The sequence below is a fragment of the Balaenoptera musculus genome, chromosome 1 (assembly GCF_009873245.2).
Source record: "Balaenoptera musculus isolate JJ_BM4_2016_0621 chromosome 1, mBalMus1.pri.v3, whole genome shotgun sequence".
In the NCBI taxonomy this organism is placed as follows: Eukaryota; Metazoa; Chordata; class Mammalia; order Artiodactyla; family Balaenopteridae; genus Balaenoptera; species Balaenoptera musculus.
Genome location: NC_045785.1, coordinates 105,878,411 through 105,897,570, shown reverse-complemented (window position 1 = coordinate 105,897,570; position 19,160 = coordinate 105,878,411). Strand labels below are relative to the sequence as shown.

The window sequence follows — 19,160 nt, the reverse complement described above, 5'->3', positions numbered from 1 at the left end:
ATTGAGGATATAATGTAGGTACTTATATACCTCTTTAAAGCATAACCATTAAAAAAATGTAAAAACCAGCTTTAGCTTCTGGACTGGAGGTATAAAAACAGGTGGCCCATGGATTTTGCCCAGGGCAATATTTCTTGACCTTTACCTTAGAGCATAATAACCACTTGAAATGCTTCATGTCCTTGGAGGGCATGCGGTATAGACTGGAAGAGCCATTTTTGGGCTAAGCTCTTTTTTTTTTTAATATACAAAAGAAATTCTTAAAGCAGATGTTGCTGAAATTAGAACAAAGAATTATATCTGAATCTTCCTTTATCAATTTTTGGTTGATGCCACTTTTCTAGTTGAGATGACCTATGCTGGAGGTCTGCACTAAAGCCGAGATCCTGCTAAATTAATGAGTGTTTTCAATAAAATGAATAAAAACATTACATTTTTTTCTTTGATGGTAACTGTTCCCTTATTGTCATAAAAGTAATAAATGTTGTGAGATGTCATTAACTTCACGAAAGTTATCCTTTGTGTGGAAGAGTTTTTTGGGTGATTATTGTGATGGTGATGATTTTAATAATTATGTTTGTTCTCAAAAGCTTATAATCTAGAGGGAAAAAGATAAACAAACCAAATCCAGTCCCAGCCGTGTAGTTGATGATAGAGCATGCTTCCAAGTATAGATACCAGTAGGCTAAGACTTTCACGTGCGCTACAAGCGTTGTCCATACAATGAGGGTTTGAAGGTTTTGCTGTTTTTGTTATAAGAATGCAAGAGTACATAAAATAATGATAGCATTGTATTTTTAAAAGAAGTAATCTGTATGGTATCTGCATGTATGTTAGATAAATTTTCTCATTAGACCACTGTTTAGCTTTACAAGATTTTCACTTTGACCCTATGGAGGCATAGAATTTGATTTCATACAGCAGATCAGGCATAGGTGAAGGAATTTCCAAAGCTGAGGAACACTTTTTTGAAGACATGTGAGTTTGAATATATACGATTATAGGCAACATTTGTAGAAAACTTTTCTGTTTAATTCAGCTAACATTTATGAGTGTTATGAGTGCCAGATACTAAGCTAAAAATTACTTTATTTGGATATGCTATCTCATTGTTTCTCAACCTTTTTATCATTATCACCCCTTGCCCCAAAGGAGCCTTTTTAGAGTTTTTACCTAATCTCTCCACCCCTGCCCCATGCAATTTTAATACCATAGATATATTGTATATCAGTTTATCTACTGTGGCCCTTTGGAAGTTCACAAACCATTGTAATATCTAAGTTTTTTTTTTACCCCCAAGAACCATTTATTTAACCCTTTGGGCCATGGTTCTATCTTTTATGGGAAGTAGTGGTTTTTGTCTTGAAATGGGGTTCAAGGCACTGTTACTTATTTTTCCCATGATGCCCACTATTTTTATTATTTCTGGTTCTAATTAAGGCCATTTAAATGGGATTTTGTAGTGTTTCAGGGCATTTTGAAATTGTATTTTCCAATTATTCATTGAATGGTTTTGCATACCTATACGTGTGATTATTACTTTTTTTTCGAGAATGATGTATTCAGAATCTACAAAGAAATATTTTTTACCCTCTTAAAGTTTGGAGAAATGCAGGTTTTTCTCCAGCCTACTCTCACATTCAGGTTTGGTTTGATATGATTTGAGTACAATTATTTTTGAACTAGGAATCCTTTCAGACCAAACCATAAGCTTTTGGAACTTTCTGTTTTCAAATATTTTTTAGACTTCAGAATTTTACAGGTGGTCACCTACTCATGTTGGAGAACAGAAAGCAAGCACCCACACTCAATTTTTTTCTCTGAAATTTTGTTTAATTTTTACTGCTAAGTTTCTAAAAAGAGTGTAGCAGTTTATGTTACTGAGGCCACTTTGCAGGATGTTCTGTCACTCAGGATCCTGGTGCTTCATGTAGTCAGTGTTTTATTAAAGATTAATAAAAGTATAAGAGAAAATGCAGACTCTGTGTGTGTGTGTGTGTGTGTGTGTGTGTGTGTGTTAACTTCATATTTTGGGGGAATATGTGATTTAAAAAATCTACTCCGTATAGATTTGGCTTGCCCACTTTAAATGATTTAGGGGTAAGTGAAGGTTAAGTCCTCTATATATCAGGAATCTTAATTAGTATTGATAATCCTTTGGGTAAATAGCTCAACCTAGTGGTTCCCTAACTTTGAGTATAATTAAAGTCTTTTGAAGGTGTAAAGACTCCATGGACCCTTGCATTTTGCCTTTTGGCTTCTGTTAAGAATATAAGCCCTAAAAAAAAAAAAAAAAAAAGAATATAAGCCCTGAATAGTTGAATGCCTTCTATATGCCAGTTACTGTATTAGGCACTGGGAGTATGGTGATGAATAATTCTTAGTCTGTTGGGCAGACAAATAATCATAATACAAGGCAATGAGTGATATATGTTAGGGTTATGGGAATATACAGCAGGAGGCATCAAGCCTGTTTCCCAAAGGAAATAAAATTGGAGCTGAAGCTTAAAGGAATTTTAGGGCTTAAGAAGAGGGAGGGGAAAAGTGTTTTGGGCTGAGTGAACAGCATGTACAGAGGTCTGGAGGCGCACTGTAACATGTTCTAGGAGCTAAAGAAGCTGAGCCTCGCGAGAGTGTAAGGCATAAAGGAGAGATGATCTTGAGATGAAGCCACTTCACGGTCTCTTGCTTGAATACAATGCATCATGTCAAAATCTACTCAGAATTCAATCACCCTTCATAATACCTCAAAATTTTAATAATTGTAACAGCATTTACAGTCCATTTAATATGGACAGGACATTATTTAGTAGTCTAGAGAGTGTTTTATAAGCGTTTACAGACTCCTTGCAGCAACTGTACAGTGCATAGCTTGGGAACAAACTGGCTTAGCTCATTCATTTTTGCCTATTACTGTGAAGGGTGCTTTTTGTAAACTTATGTGTTTAGAGTATGTTTGCCATGTTTTAATCACAAGTAGATATTTTCTCAGGGTCCAGTGCAGTGAAATATGGTAAGGTACTGATTGTGTGCTAGAAGACAGAGGAAAGACCAACTTCTGTTATAGCAGCAACAGAACTCTTTCAGTGCTGTTTGTGTGCCCTTGCCCAATCTTTCAAGTGATGATTGAAGAGGCTAGGCACTCAGTTCAGCTTTTGAGTTCTGATAAATGAGCCCAGACTATAAACTGGAAGATAAGAGTGTTTGCAAATTCTTACGTAAATAAAGCATGGTTTCCTATTGCAGTGGTTACTGATTTCATAGTCTCTGATGAAGATGAACAATACTATGAATTAACAGTTTTAAAGCATATACCACGGCAACTTCTGGTTGGTTTGGATTTATTAAAATCGGTGTGTGTTTATTGCTTTATTCAGATGCGGGGGGCGGGGGGTGGTTGAAAAAGCTGAACACGTGGAAACCCAGCGAGGTGGAGTTTCAGAAGACAATTCCCAGCCTCACAACTCCCCATGAAATCCTTTTCCTGTGGGAAACTTTTAATTTGGAAGCGTTCAGCCTAATGTGGGAACCAAGATTAACATTTTCTGAACTACTTCTACAAGAAAAGCAGAAATGTTCTGTTCAGGAAGCTGAATTTACATAGTAGAAAAATGGGCTGTCCTGCAGTATTTGGTAGTCTTTGTTTATTAGTTGTGGTAAAAAAAAAAAGGTGTGTGTGTGTGTGTGTGTGCATGAGTGAGAGAGAGAGAGAGAGAAATTGATTGTATATTTGTCTTTGTTTCCTTTACATCAAACCAGCAAAGCCCTAGAAAGTGTGTTTTACCACAAACAGCCCAGCACTGGGCCCTAACTCTATACATGAATACTTTTGTTTCTTAAATTTTAAAATTTTATTTTATTTTTTATACAGCAGGTTCTTATTAGTTATCTATTTTATACACATCGGTGTATACATGTCAATCTCAATCTCCCAATTCATCCCACCACCACCAGCCCCCCGCCGCTTCCCCCGTTGGTGTCCATACGTTTGTTCTTTACATCTGTGTCTCTATTTCTGCCGTTCAAACCGGTTCATCTGTACCATTTCATGAATACTTTTTTTAGTTCTTTTTCTTTTTCCTTCTTGCTGAGTAAGCTATAGTATTTCCTTTTTTTTTTTTCTTTCTTTTTTGGGGGGAGGGGAGGTGACAGTGGGAGTGGGAATGGCAAGAAGAAGTTAGCATCACAGAGCTCTTCCCTTTTCCCCTCTTTACCAGGAAGTTAACAAGAAGTCTTCAAGTACTATTTTGTTTTGTTTGTTTTGTTCTTTTGTTGTGTGTTTTTTTTTTAAACAAAGTCAGTAATTAGCATAACCCAGTTGGTTACCTTTACGCAGAGTTATAGAATTAAAAAGTTGACAGTCTGATGAGATGTCAAACTGGTGGTACTGAGAGGAGGGGGACGGTGAGGTTGGATTAGTAGGTTGGGCCTCTTGAATGCCAACCAAGCGTTTAGACTTGATTCTGTAGGCTCTGGGGCATCTAGGAGTTTGTAAGCCAGAGCCTTGGGAATTAAGTGTTATATAGGAACTTTAACTGGTTACAGTTAGCCTTGGCTGTTAGCAATTATTTTTTATCTACTTTAACGGGGGCCTGGGGGAGGGGGCAGGAAACTAAGCTGGCATTATGGTCACAGGAAAGAACAGACTGATTTGGGGCCTTTTCAAACTGCAGACCTTTGTTACTGACCAATGCTTAATTTGGTTTCTTATTTTTTCCCTCTGCCCTTACCTCATTTCCCTTAACGACAGCTCCCCCTCTAGAGCTCAGCTAGGGCAGGCTGCCACTGCGGATTGGGGGGCCGAGAGGCCCAGAGCAAGAAGAAAGTGGGTTGAAAGCGGAGTTCTGTTTAAAGAATTTTCTGCTGGAAACCAGCCCAGAGGGAGTAAAGAGGAGCTTTAATGAGGAGCAGCTGCAGGGCCGACGCAACCCACATGAGACATTTTTTTTCCCCTCCGTTCCACATTCTGTATAGTTTTTTAAAAATCATGATTTTGAAATAGCTGTTTCGTAAAGCACGCCTCTCTTTTTCTTCTTCTTGTATGTGGTGGCCTTTTGCGTTGTTGTTTTATTTTTTTAATGACCAAATCCTCGCTAAAAAAAGCTAAAGGCAGAGCTGCAGCGAAGCCCTGCATGCCATTTGGGCTCACCCTGCTGATACAGAACATTCGGTGGAGAAAACAAGGAGAGAGAACACTGGCTTTTATTTGGAAAAGGGGCTTATTTCCTGCTCAGACTTCAGTCATCTTGGAGCTGACACAAGCTGCTGCAGTGTTTTAAGCTTTTCTCTAGACGAGTGGCTATTCACTTAGGAAACTTGAAAGAACAAATTTTTCTGTCCTGTATTACTAGGGAGACTGATCCTGAACTGCAGCCATTGCCAGATAGATTGGAATTGCTATTCAAATACCAGCTTCGTTGAAGTCTGTAAAGTGGCTACATGTAAACGAATCCAGGCTGCTGGTGACATGTGAGAGTTGGGGTCTGGTTTTCATCTGTTTTATTGAGGGGGGACTGTATGGGCATCCATTCAGTTGGAATGTTTTCTAGTTCCATTAGGAGGAATCCCTTGTTTTCCTCTCTCTTTTCTTTCCTCCATCCCTCCCCTTCACCTCATTCGCCATGTGTGTGTCTGAACAGTAACAATGAAAGAGTGGACCTCTTTGTGTCAGAAATGGCAGACTTTTTCCGAAAAAGGCATGCATATATCTGTATGGAGCTGATAAGTATTCAGATTAGTTTGTGAAATTATTTTACAGGGAAAAAACCCCCCAAAACTTTCCCTGTACTCACAGCCTCCTCTGTGAACTATATTCTTTCAGAGATCCAAAGCCAGAGAAAGGAAGAGACTAGGAGGAAGTCACTGAGAATACTACTTAAATAAGTGATAAATTCCCTCCAGAGAGGGGGGGCATTCATATTGTTTTGGGAACAAAAGGCAGCTGTTAGAGTTTTTTGGTTATCTTTTAGAAATTTTTTATATACACCTTTAGTTCAAGATTTAGGCTATTTTCCAAAAATTGTACTTAATAGAACTTAATAGAAGTTCTAATAACTTAATAGAACTAAAGATTTATAAGGGAACTTGGATGATAAACTCAACTTGAGCCATCTCAAGAAGAGGGCTATTTAAGCTCCTGTTTTCAGTGGAGAGTCTTAATTCCCACTCAGACTAACAGGGTATATGGTGTACTTGTATTACAGTTGAACAGGGATTTGCAAAGTTGAGAGGTCTCCTGCTTTAGGAAACAGGGGTCCTTTATTTCTGGCTGTCTCACCCATTTCTCCCCTTTCTTCCCATGTTCATAATTCTGCTTAGCCTCCTGGGGTGTGAGAGATAATCTTATACCTCAGGATGATTCTTACGGTGGCCTTGGCCTGTGTTCTACCAGGCAGAGCATAGTGTGAGGTTGGGAGGGGATTTTGCAACATAGGTATTCATGGTATTCAAGGCACCTGCACCAGGGTCTGAAGATATGCCCTTTCTCACAAAAAAATATCAAATGGGAGTTTGAGAGAGGCACAGGAAAGACCTAATTATGGCTTAAATGAAGAAGAGCCACACTGTTAGAAATTATGTAGCATGTAACATGAAATGCAACTACTATTAGATCAGAGATGGGTGAGATGGTGTGGAGAAAGCTTAATAATGGACATAGGTTTTGAGCAGGTCTCTGAAGCAAGGGTCGACGAAAGGAAAATAAATTAGAGACATTATCAGATGGGAAAATGTGATATTTCTCACTGGAGATTAGAAAGAAGATCTTTATATAGGGAAGAGTAGACATGAATGTGGAAATAATCTGGAGTGCTTAAGTTATGGATCTCTGAGGAGTAAGACGGGTGGTAGGAGTGGGGCAGACAAGTAGGTCATAGATTCTAAGGATTTGAGGGGCTGGGCCCTAAAGCTAGTTTCTGAGCAGAAGAGTGACATGATCAAAATTATACTTGAGAAGGATCATTCTTTCAGTGAGCAATTTTCTGGCTACCGTTAATGGAGAGGTGTGGACAGGATGCTGGGGTGATTGAGATGACAGAGCTGACTGAATGGCTACCGGTCTTGGGGCAAGACTTCGTAGAATACTTTCAGTTAAGTGACATTCTATGTTTTGATAAAGGATCTAGGTAAAGATAGAAATACAGTTGTAGATGATGCAAAACTCGTGGAAATTTCTACATTTGCAGACAAACTTGGGGCAGGTCAGTTAGCTTTGGTGTCCTTATCAGTGCAATAGGGGTTCAGACCAGTTGACTTCTGAGGTTTGGTGCAGTGCTGACATTCTGTGGTTATATGAATAAAGTGTAAAAGTTATCTCAATCAAGGAAACTTGGGGTAAAGATTCAACATGGTGAATTTAAAAGAAAGAAATTACAGGTCCAATTATTGGGTTCAAAAAACAAGTTGTACTAATATAGGGTGGGAGGAATATGGCATAAAAATAGTTCATGTGAAACAAAATAGGGACTTTTTAACTGACTGGATTTTGTGACTTCTAAAAAAGTGAACACCGCTTTAGGCTGCAATATTAGAAACAACAGGGTCCAGATCACAGGAGGTGATGGTCCAGCTCTATGCTGTAGTGGTAAGAACATATGTATCAGGTGTTTTTTTTCCATTTTGGGCCCTACCTTTTAAAGAGGTTTTTGATGAACTAGAATCATCTAGTTGGGGCTAGGCAGGATAGCCCAGTTTTGAAGTACGTGGGCTCTGGAGTCATACCTGGATTTGAATCCTGCTTCTGATATCTTGTAGCTCTGAAATCTTCATCTTTCTAAGCTTCAAGGTCCTTGTATACAGAATGGAGATCATAATATAACATAACTGTTATAGGGAGTAATAAAAATAAAATGCTTAGCAAATACATAATACATAGTAAGTGCTTCAAAAATGTTGGTCACTGTTATTATTATTACTGTTGTTATCTTAAGCATCAGAGAGCCACTAAAATGGTGAGGAAGTCTGGACTAGTCCAAAGCATTGAATCCTGGAAAAAAGAAAACAAAGAGTCAACATAGCTATCTTTAAATTCTTTTTTTTTTAAAATAAATTTATTTATTTTTGGCTGCGTTGGGTCTTTGTTGCTGTGCACGGGCTTTTTCTAGTTGCGGCGAGTGGGGGCTACTCTTCGTTGTGGTGCGTGAGCTTCTCATTGTGGTGGCTTCTCTTGTTGCGGAGCATGGGCTCTAGGCATGCGGGATTCAGTAGTTGTGGCACGTGGCCTCAGTAGTTGTGGCTCACGGGCCCTAGAGCATAGTCTCAGTAGTTGTGGCGCACGGGCTTAGTTGCTCTGCGGCATGTGGGATCTTCCCAGACCAGGGCTCGAACCCGTGTCCCCTGCATTGGCAGGCGGATTCTTAACCACTGTGCCACCAGGGAAGTCCGATCTTTAAATTCTTGAAGGGCCACCTGTAAGAGAAGTGGAAGGCTTGTTCCGTTTCGTTCTAGAAGACAGGCATAGCCAGCAGGTGGAAATTATAGGGAGGCAGAATTATTTTTCTTAAATAAGATATAACTCACATACTATTTAAAAATTTTTTAATTAAAAAATTTTTATTGAAGTATAGTTGACTTGCAATGTTGTGTTAGTTTCTGGTGTACAGCAAAGTGATTCAGGTTTTTATATATATATATATATATATATATACACAAACACCCACACATATATATACTTTTACATTATGGTTTATTACAGGATATTGAATATAGTTCCCTGTGCTACACAGTAGGACCTTACTGTTTATCTATTTTATATACAGTAGTTTGTATCTGTTAATCCTATACTCCTAATTTATCCTTTGCCCATTCCCTTCCCCCTTTGGTAACCATAAGTTTGTTTTCTATGTCTGTGAGTCTGTTTCTGTTTTGTAAATAAGTTCATTTGTATCGTATTTTAGATTCCACATATAAGTGATATCATATGGTATTTGTCTTTCTCTTTCTGACTTACTTCACTTAGTAGGATAATCTCTAGGTCCATCCATGTTGCTGCAAAATGGCATTATTTCATTCTTTTTTATGACTGAGTAATATTCCAGTGTGTGTGTGTGTGTGTGTGTGTGTGTGTGTGTATGTATGGGTATATACATATATATCACATCTTCTCTGTCCATTCATCTGTTGATGGGCATGGACAGGTTGCTTGCATGTCTTGGCTATTGTAAACAGTGCTGCTGTGAACATTGGGGTGTATGTATCTCTTCAAATTAAAGAGTTTTGTCTAGATATTGATATATGCCCAGGAGTGGGATTGCTGTATCATATGGTAACTCTATTTTTAGTTTTTTTAGGGAACTTCCATACTGTTTTCCATAGTGGCTGCACCAATTTACATTCCCACCAACAGTAATTCACATACTATTAAATTCACCCTTTTGAAGTGTACAATTCAGTGGTTTTTAGTATATTCACAGTTAAGTGTAACCATCAACATTATCTAATTTTAAAACATTTTCATTACCTTCCAAAAGAACTCTCTACTCCTTAGTAGTCCCTCTTCAGTTCCCCCTCTTCCCAGCCCCTGGCAACACTAGTCTACTTTCTATCTGTATAGATTTGCCTATTCTAGACATTTCACAAAAATGAAATCATACAATATGTGGCCTTTTGTGTCTAGCTTCTTTCACTTAGCATGGTATTTTCAAGGTTTATCTGTGTCACAGCATGTATCAAATCTTCATTGCTTTTTATGGCAAATGATATTTCATTGTATGGATATACCACATGTTATTTATCCATTCATCAGCTATGGACATTTGGGCTGTTTCTACTTTTCGTTATTATGAATAATACTGCTCTGAACATTCTTTACAGATTTTTGCATGGACTTATGTTTTATCCCTCTTGGTATATACATACCTAGGAAGGAAAGGTAGAATTTGAAGACATCAGAAAGAAAGAGCTTCCTGACATGGGGATCCACCCACACTGAAGAGAGTTCTATTGTTAAAGTAGTGAGCCAGTAATTTTATTTTACTTAACAAATACATGGCGTTTACTATGTGCTACATACTGTTCTAAGTGCTTTACAATTATTTAAAACCCTACAAGGTAGGCACTATTATTAAATTTATTTTACAACAAGGAGGTTTAGTAACTTGCTCAAGATCACTCATAGAGTACATGGGATTGAAATCCAGGTGATCTGGTTCTAGTGTCTGTGCTTTTAATAGTAGGAACAAAATAACTTCAAGTATTTATTAAATTCTATTTCTCAGACACCATGCTTAACTACTTTTATTCAAGTAGAGGCTGTGGTTGTCTTTTAGGGATATTTTAGAAAGAATTATCTCTTTGGGTAGAAACTACCTTAGGGTGTCTTTAATCCCAAGGTTCTGTTATTACAAGGATGGATGGAAGTGGGGAAAAAGACAGCAACAGGATGTCTGGCCTGAGGCTTTTAAGATGATCAGAATTTTTTATCAGAAAGGGAAGAGTGAGTGTGAATGATGAGTACTGTAGGAATTCAGTTAACAAGACATCAGAAGATGTTCATAAGTTATATATAATGTAAAAGGATTAACCAAAAATGACTTGAGATTGTGAATAGAAGCCTTAGAAAAATGGAGGAATTAAAGTTTCATGGAAATATAATCCTACTTTTGAAATGTTTAGTTTCAAGTATTGGCAGGATATATTAGGGTAAGTAGATGACTTTTAGTAAACTGAACATGTGGAACTGGAGCTGTATACATGAAGGTAGTTGCTTAAAACAAAATGAACAATAACAAAACTAACAAATGCCTAAGAGAGAAAAGAGTAGTCCAGCCCAGACTTAAGCTTCAAGTGGCCATAAATTGATGGGGAAGAAGGAGAAGAGGATTCAGCAATCTAGACTAAGAATTTACCAAGCTTTGAGATACAGAGGGAGTCATAAAAGCCAAATGTAAAACAAGTAGAGTGATGGAGGCATGGTCAGCAGTACCTCCTATAAGGGAGAGAGTTTCCTTATGAAGAAATCTCAGATGAGACCATTGAACTGGACAAGGGGAAAGTCATTGCTCTTAGGACATGGTTTCTGGGCAATAAGTAGAATGAAAGTTTTACTGCAAAGGAACAAATAAGAAAATGGAAAAGAAAGGGAAAATAGCTGTAAAATTAGGCTACAGTTATAGAAGTTTGTTTGTGAAGGAAGAATTTGGAAAGGGAAATGAGGCTTAGTGAAAAACGTAGGTTAAAAGAGACTTGTACCTGTTTCAAGGTAAAGGAATAGGCTGATGTCTAGCCCTCTAGAACATTTTAAATAAGAAAGTCTTTATTATTATACCAACAATGGGTCTAGTTTCCCATAAAAATAAGACGTGTTTCTGTACATGGACTTCAGGAGAATAAATCAGTTGTACATCATATCTAAGTATTATCTCATTTAGAGTAAAACCCTAAATCCTTCTTTGCAGTGGCCTGAAGACCCCTCATGATCTGCCTCCCAGTTATAGCTGTAATATATTTTCTGCTACCTTCTTTTCTTAATCCCTTTGGTGGAGCCACAGAGGTCTCGGGGCTATTCCTCAAACATGCCAGGACGGTTTCCTATTTAAGGGCCTTTGCGTTTGCTGTTCTGTCTGCCTTGAACATGCTTTCCCTAGATACCTGCATAGCTAGTCCCTCACCTCATTCAGGTTTTGACTCAAATGTGCCTTTCAGTGAGGCCTTTTCTGCTTTTCCTATTTGTAACTGAAATACCTCACTTATCCACCTCCATTTTCCCCGGTTCATTCCCTTCCTGTGCCCCTTTCTTGTTTTATTGTTTTACATAGCACTTAATGCCACATAACAAATTATGTATTTTACTTACTAATTTTGCCTTTTGTCTTCTCCTACTAGAATTTAAACTCCACGAGTTCAAGGATTTTCCTAGCATTAGAACAATGCCTGGCACTTAATAGGCACTTAGTAAATGTTTGTTGCATGGATGAATGAGTGTAACATTCTTTGTGGAAACTGATATGAGAATGTTCTTCTTCATCATCAGCATCATTATTAATAAGCATGTTGGGTGCTATACATAGAATTAGGCTTCAGATATTTCTATCAGTCAGGAGTTGGCAAACTTTTTCTATAAAGCACCGGATAGTAAACACTTTATCGAGCCATATCGTTTCATCACAACTACTCAACCCTGTTACTGTAGTGCGAAAGTAGCCATAGACAATCCCTCCATGAATGAGTATGGTTGCGTTCCAATAAGACTTTATGTATGGACCCTGAAATTTGAATTGTACATAACTTTCAAATGTCGTAAAATATTATTGTTTTTTTAAATTTTTTTCCCTCAACCATTTAAAAAACGTAAAAACCATTCTTAGCTCTCCAGCCATAAAATACAGGCAGTGGGTCAGAGTAGACCCACAAGCTGTAGTTACCACCTCTATTTTTACTGGTTTCTTAAACATACCTTAGCTGAAACTTATTTTTTCATACTGGTAGGAAGCAACAATGTAGATTAAACCTCAGTAATAGATAATTCAGGAATACGTTTGTTTGGCTTCAGAATCTTGCATATTGTTTTCATTTTTGTTTTCCTGGGAACCTTACGTTTTCATTACATGTTTATGAAGCTCATTTCTGAATGAGTTTGCATTCTCCGAGCAGATGCCATATGATAGTGTTGGGGAGGTGGTGGAAGCAAAGCTGGGCAAAGCCCACCCAGGTTTAAAACTTTGCCATTATTTACAAGGCAAAGAATTTCCGTGTGGGAGAATCGAGAGGTGTTAGCCAGGCTTAATGCCCAGAGGACTGTCACTGTGAATGAGAATTGTGTCGCAGTTTCTAACATCATCCATAACAGATTTCTTGAATAAGTTGCAAATGATTTTAATAATATAGCTCAGGGTTAATTTTACCTATGCTATGTTGACAATTTATGCTCCTTTACTTAAAAAATAATCAGCAAATAACCTATTCTATTATAAAATCAAGCTGTGATTTGAATAAAGCATTATATTTTTCCTCATAAGTGCAAAGAGAGAAAAAATGTTTTTCATCTGCAAAACTTTATTTTTTATAAAGTTGTTCACATACTTGATTTTGTTCAATTCTTACAACAGCTTCACGATGCAGGTAGCTTTATTAACTATTTAAAATGTGAGAGAGCTGATAGTGAAGTTAAGTATTGGGTTGGTCAAAAAGTTCCTTCGGTTTTTAAGTAAAAATAAAAGACACATTTTTTATTTTCACCAAGAACTTTATTGAACAGCATATTCACCGTTTTGTTCCACTACCTTCTGCCGTTTTTCAGGCAACTTCATAATTCCATTTTCCCAAAACTTTTTATCTTCTTGAGCAAAGAACTGTTCCAGGTGCCTTTTATAGTCTTCCAGGGAATTGAAATTTTTTCAATTAAGAGAATTTTGTAAAGACGGAAATAATTGGAAATCCAAAGGTGCAATGTCTGGTGAACACAGTGGATGAATCAGAACTTCCCAGCCAAGCTGTAACAGTTTTTGCCTGGTCATCAAAGAAGTAGGCAGCCTTGCGTTATCCTGATGGAAGATTATGCATTTTCTGTTGACGAATTCGGGATGCTTTTTGTTGAGTGCTGCTTTCAGTTGGTCTGATTGAGAGCAGTACTTGTTGGAATTAATCATTTGGTTTTCTGGAAGGAGCTCATAATAGAGGACTTCCTTCCAATCCCACCATATACACAACACTACCTTCTTTGGATGAAGACCGGCCTTTGGTGTGGTTGGTGGTGGTTCATTTCGCTTGCCCCACGATCTCTTCCGTTCCACATTATTGTACAGTATCCACTTTTCATCGCCCGTCACAATTTGTTTTAAAAACGGAATGTTTTCATTACGTTTAAGTAGAGAATCACATGTGGAAATACCGTCAAGAAGATTTTTTTTTCGCTTAACTTACTTGGGACCCAAACATCAAAGCGATTCACATAACCAAGCTGGTGCAAATGATTTTCAACACTTGATTTGGATATTTTGAGTATGTCGGCTATCTCCTGCATGGTAGAACGTTGATTGGTCTCAATTAATGTCTCTATTTGATCACTATGAACTTCAACTAGTCTACCTGACCATGGGGCATCGTCCAGCGAGAAATCTCCAGCACGAACCTTTGCAAACCACTTTTGACACGTTCGGTCAGTCACAGCACCTTCTCCATACACTGCACAAATCTTCTTTTTCTTTTGCGTTTCTGTTGTGTTTTTACCTTTCTTGAAATAATAAAGCATAATATGCCGAAAATGTTGCTTTTTTCTTCCATCTTCAGTATTAAAATGGCTACACAAAAATTCACCAATTTTAATAATTTTTTTAAAAATGTACACTGATATGACAGCTGTCACCATACAGTCTAACAAAATTGTTTCGAATGAAGTTAAAGACAACTAAGCGCTACTAGAGCCATCTTACGGAAAAAACTGAACGAACCTTTTGGCCAACCCAGTTAACTTGTCCAAGGTCATAGCACCAGGACTCCAAATGGGCCTCCTCACCGCATGAGGTGCAGACTCCTCACTGGAGACTTCAGCCAGTCTTTGGTTTCAGTGCTGTGCCCTCTCCTCACTGCCTCTTATTCTCTAGCTTCACCTGTTCACGAGGATGCTCAGAGCTCTAGCTGCTCCTGGCTCCGCCACGCTAACTGTTCAGAGCTCTGGGAGAAGGTGAGGAGGCTGGGGTCCGTTGCATCACTGCCACTGTAGCTACTTACTAGCTCTGTTTCCTCCTCCAGCCACTTTAGCTACTGTGTAATTCGTCTGGGCATGTACTGTCTTAGTTCCCAAATATCTGGTTCTCCTTTTCTCAAAACTGTGACCTCTAAAGGCCTCACCTGGTCAACCAGTGGCTAATAAAACATCATGGATATAGTTGGCAAAGACAAGAAGGAGTGAGACAGGACCCCAGTGCTTCAAGTCTGGGTGATTGGGAGGGTCAGAACATAGTGATTGAGCATCGGAAGATGTGATAGGATTTAAACACATTGGTTTAAATGTGTTGTCTTCGAGGTAATGGTGGAACAGCCTTGCAGTTAGTTTTCTATCCTCCAAAAAGTAAAATGGAGAAAGAGGTTGAACCAAATATCTGGGTTACAGCCAAACGGCAAGATTTATAGTTAGAATCAAAGACTTTGTGGTTCATTTAAATGCTTCTTAGAGGTCCCATTTGAACAACCTCTTCATTATGAAAATGGAGACTTTCCATGCCTTTTTATGGTGTTTAGAGAAAACTGTCGTAAATATTACACACAATTTGGGATGGTTGTGTATCTTATGAACCAATGGATGGCATATAAAAAGATTCCTCAACACAGTGTGTGGAAAATGTTACAGAATGTTATTCTTGAGTTGTTTTCCCTTCTCCACTTTGGTGTTTGTATGGTACCTTAGATATTTTAAATGTTATTTTAATTATATTCTGTGCTTTTTTTTGGTTAGGAAAGCTGCCTGCTACTAATATCTTAACAGATTTAAGTTTCTGAAAAGCCCCTTTGAACCCTTCGCCATTCCTGTACCTCCTTTTTCTTTATCACAGTCTCAACCCCTTTAACATAACCCAGAAGTCTAGGTATAGGCCAACTGATGTCTCAGTGGAAACAAGAAAAGTAGAACTTATTATTTCTCAATGCTTGAGAGATATTTTATATATTTTAAATTGGAGAGGATAAGAGGCTCAGTCCATACATTATCATGTGACTGTCTTAATTCTATCAATTGACTTAGTCAAAATGAGAAAGTTAATGAATTTAAAGACAAGTATCAACAGTGCTGCACAAAAAGGTGCTGTTACAGCATACCAGCCTGCACCTACATGAAAAAAGCTATGGCTGTATTTTGCCTCTGAATAAGGGTCATGCTCACTGGCCATGGCAGACCATGCTGGGTCACCCACCTGATATTCTGTCACCTGCCAAAACTCAAAAAGACATGAGAGTATGCAGTTAAGTACTCTAAACACTTCTTCTCCTAAAGTGAGTCAGTTTTACAGTTGTACCTTTGGGTTTCTCAATTTACAGTCTAGTGTTTTCTTGAATGGACTGTGTTATCTTGTAAGTTTTGGGACTTATAAGAAGTCAAGTGTTTTCATGGACTCCTCTCTTTTCCATACAGATGCCCAGAGGGATTCTTGGGAGAATATTGTCAACATCGAGACCCCTGTGAGAAGAACCGCTGCCAGAATGGTGGGACGTGTGTGGCCCATGCTATGTTGGGGAAAGCCACATGCCGATGTGCCCCGGGCTTCACAGGCGAGGACTGCCAGTACTCGACCACTCACCCCTGCTTTGTGTCTCATCCTTGCCTGAATGGAGGCACCTGCCATGTGCTTAGCCGGGATACCTATGAGTGCACCTGCCAAGTTGGTTTTACAGGTAACAAATGGGACTCAGGGCTGTACTTTCCCATTCTCAGCAGGTACTTTTATTTAGCATCTTTTAGATACTGTCATCTGGTTCTTTAGGGTCCCCCAACTCTGGTACATGTTTAACATTATGGTAAGGAACTGGAATGTTCCAATCAACTATCCTTAAGTTCCTTTTGAAAGGGGAGAAAGAGAAAGAAAAAGGGTCAGATACTCAGAAGTGTTGACTGCCTGAAGAATACATATCAGGATTGGGGATCAGAATTACTTCACTGTCGGGGCTTCCCTGGTGGCGCAGTGGTTGAGAGTCTGCCTGCTAGTGCAGGGGACACGGGTTCGAGCCCTGGTTTGGGAGGATCCCACATGCCGCGGAGCGGCTGGGCCCGTGAGCCACAACTGCTGAGCCTGCGCGTCTGGAGCCTGTGCCCCGCAGCGGGAGGGGCCGCGATGGTGAGAGGCCCGCGCACCGCGATGAAGAGTGGCCCCCGCTTGCCGCAGCTAGAGAAGGCCCTCTCACAGAAACGAAGACCCAACACAGCTAAAACAAACAAACAAACAAATAAGTAAATAAATAGAGTAGCTATTAATTAAAAAAAAAAAAAAACGCAAATGTCTGTCTGCCTTTGTGTCCAAATTTAAAAAAAAAAAAAAAAATTACTTCACTGTCACCAGAAGAAAAGTTGTTTGTGTTACTGATAACTTAGTCCTTGAAATCTCCTCTCCCCAGACATTCAGGGCATTGGCTTTTCGAGCTTTCTAAACTGATTGTTCCATTTGCTTCTACATTGCCTTATCCTTGTCCTCATGCATTTAATTTTTGTGTTCTTTGGAATTCTGTTTTGAGCCCTGTTTTGAGTCATAGCACAGCTTTCCCCAGGGAATCTCGCTATCTCCAGTTGCTTCAACTCTCACCATCTTCATCCCTTGCTGATGCCTCTCATGGTCATCCTTTTAGCTCCACCCCAACCCTGACATTCAGGCTCATATTTCTAACTCTCCATTGCATATTATCCTTAGAAATTCGACAGGTACCTCAAACTCAACATGTTGATATAATAGTGGCACCAGTGTACACTCCAAATACTCCAAACTAGAAACTCCCTCTCACTTATCTGTACCCCACTTAGACTCAGTCACCCAGTCTAATCTCTGAAATACCTCTCACCTGTCTACTCCTCTCCATTTCCTCTTCTGCTCTGTAGGTGAGGTCCAGGTCATCTCTCACCTGGACTCCTGCAGTTGTTTCCTAACTGGTTTCCTTGCCTTTACTTTCTCCCCCTCTTGTTCACCTGTCACATTACCACGGATCTTTAACATAAATGCAGATCTTCTCACAAACTCACCTGCTTACCAGCCTAGTGAGTTTTCATCGTCTGCAGAGTACAAACTCTTTTACGTGGCTTGCATAGCCCTTACAGTCTAGGCCTTACGTCTTCTTATAGCCTCACTTCCCCACACGCATCTCGCTCTAGTGACGCCAGCGTTCTCATCATTTCCTGAAAATGTCATGCTTCCTGTTGCCTCCATGCTTTTGCACACCCCTTTGCCTGGAATGCCCTTTTCTACAATTGGGGATTGCCCAATGTTATTGTAAACTCTTAGTGACCCTTTCATGATTCCTTTACACAGTTAGTCTCTATGTTCTGTTATTTTATGTGTCACATTTTATTGTAATTAATTTTTACATGTCTCTCATCTGACTATATTGTGGGTTCTTCAAAGCTGGGTCTGAGCTTGATTCAGAATGAACCACACGTGTTTACTAAGTTAGACGAGAAAAGGAGAACTATCCATCATTTTGTCCCCCACTATATCAACAATTCTGTAAATCTAATAAAAAATGAAAAGCATATTCAGAAAACTAGACTGGATCATTTAGTTTGGAATACTTGTTCTACTGGTTTTTCATTAAAAGGTGTTGTTACGGGTAGAAGATAATTGGGATGCTCCATTATCTCCATCATGACTATGACAGCATTGATACTGTGAGCCATTGAAGAGATTTGGTGGTTAAGAGAATGATTTTTTCCTGATTGTCGGTTTCGAGTTGTTTGGCTCCACAAGGCAAAGGGAAGGCATATCCATTTAACACATTTTAATCCTGACTAGTGGAAATGGCAGTAGTGCCTTCTTCATAACTAAAATGTTACTCTGAAATAACCCTCAAATTAAAATGTATTCCTTTGCCATTAAAACAGACTCTTCTTGGTGGTCTGCAGGATTCTGATCATCTTTACACATCTGCCACTTTTGTCTGTCACTTTAGGAACTGCCACAGGTCAAGCTCACCCTTTTGGTTTTGGGATAGCTCACTATACCACCTCGTCAGACCGTATGAGCTCACCTCACTCACAGATAAAGAAACAGAGGCAGGAAGTTAGTGCTTGTACAAAACATATATGGGAAACCAAGGTCAGAGACCTTCTTGTTTCAATTGTAGGCAAATACTCCGATATACACAGTTGTCAAAAGTAACCATTTTTATGTGTTCTCCATTGTAGGTAAGTACCTCTCAGAAGAAAAAATAGGAAGAAAAATTGAGGTTCCTTCATTTTCTCTCTGCTTAGCACTCTGAGATATACATGCTGTACCCAAATTTTTATTGCACCTTTTCCCTTTGATTTGATATTCCTGATAGGCAGAGAGCACTTCTGTGTGCTCAAGTGTCACCTCCCTCTCCCTTTTAGAGAAGCTGTCATGACTGTCATTTGCTTTTCTCTGGGGGTCAAAGATTTGGATGTTTACCTAGACAACCAATTGGAGTACTAACAAATTCAGGGGGTTCTCATATCTTTAGTTTTGAAAAAAGCTTAAACTAATGAAAACAAAAAACCACGTGAATACCAAATT

At 38.9% G+C, this 19,160-nt stretch overlaps 1 protein-coding gene across 3 annotated transcripts in view; it reads left to right on the top strand.

Moving 5' to 3' along the window:
* NOTCH2 (notch receptor 2) overlaps positions 1–19,160 on the top strand; it is a 182,036-nt gene that overhangs the window by 68,349 nt on the left and 94,527 nt on the right. For all 3 annotated transcript variants that reach the window (XR_005019250.1, XM_036846441.1, XM_036846449.1), the window contains exon 3: positions 16,061–16,320. Coding sequence is in view for 2 of the 3 variants with exons in the window: in XM_036846441.1 (XP_036702336.1) it covers positions 16,061–16,320 (260 nt within the window). In the remaining variant the exon portion in view is untranslated. The remainder of the gene's footprint in view (positions 1–16,060; positions 16,321–19,160) is intronic.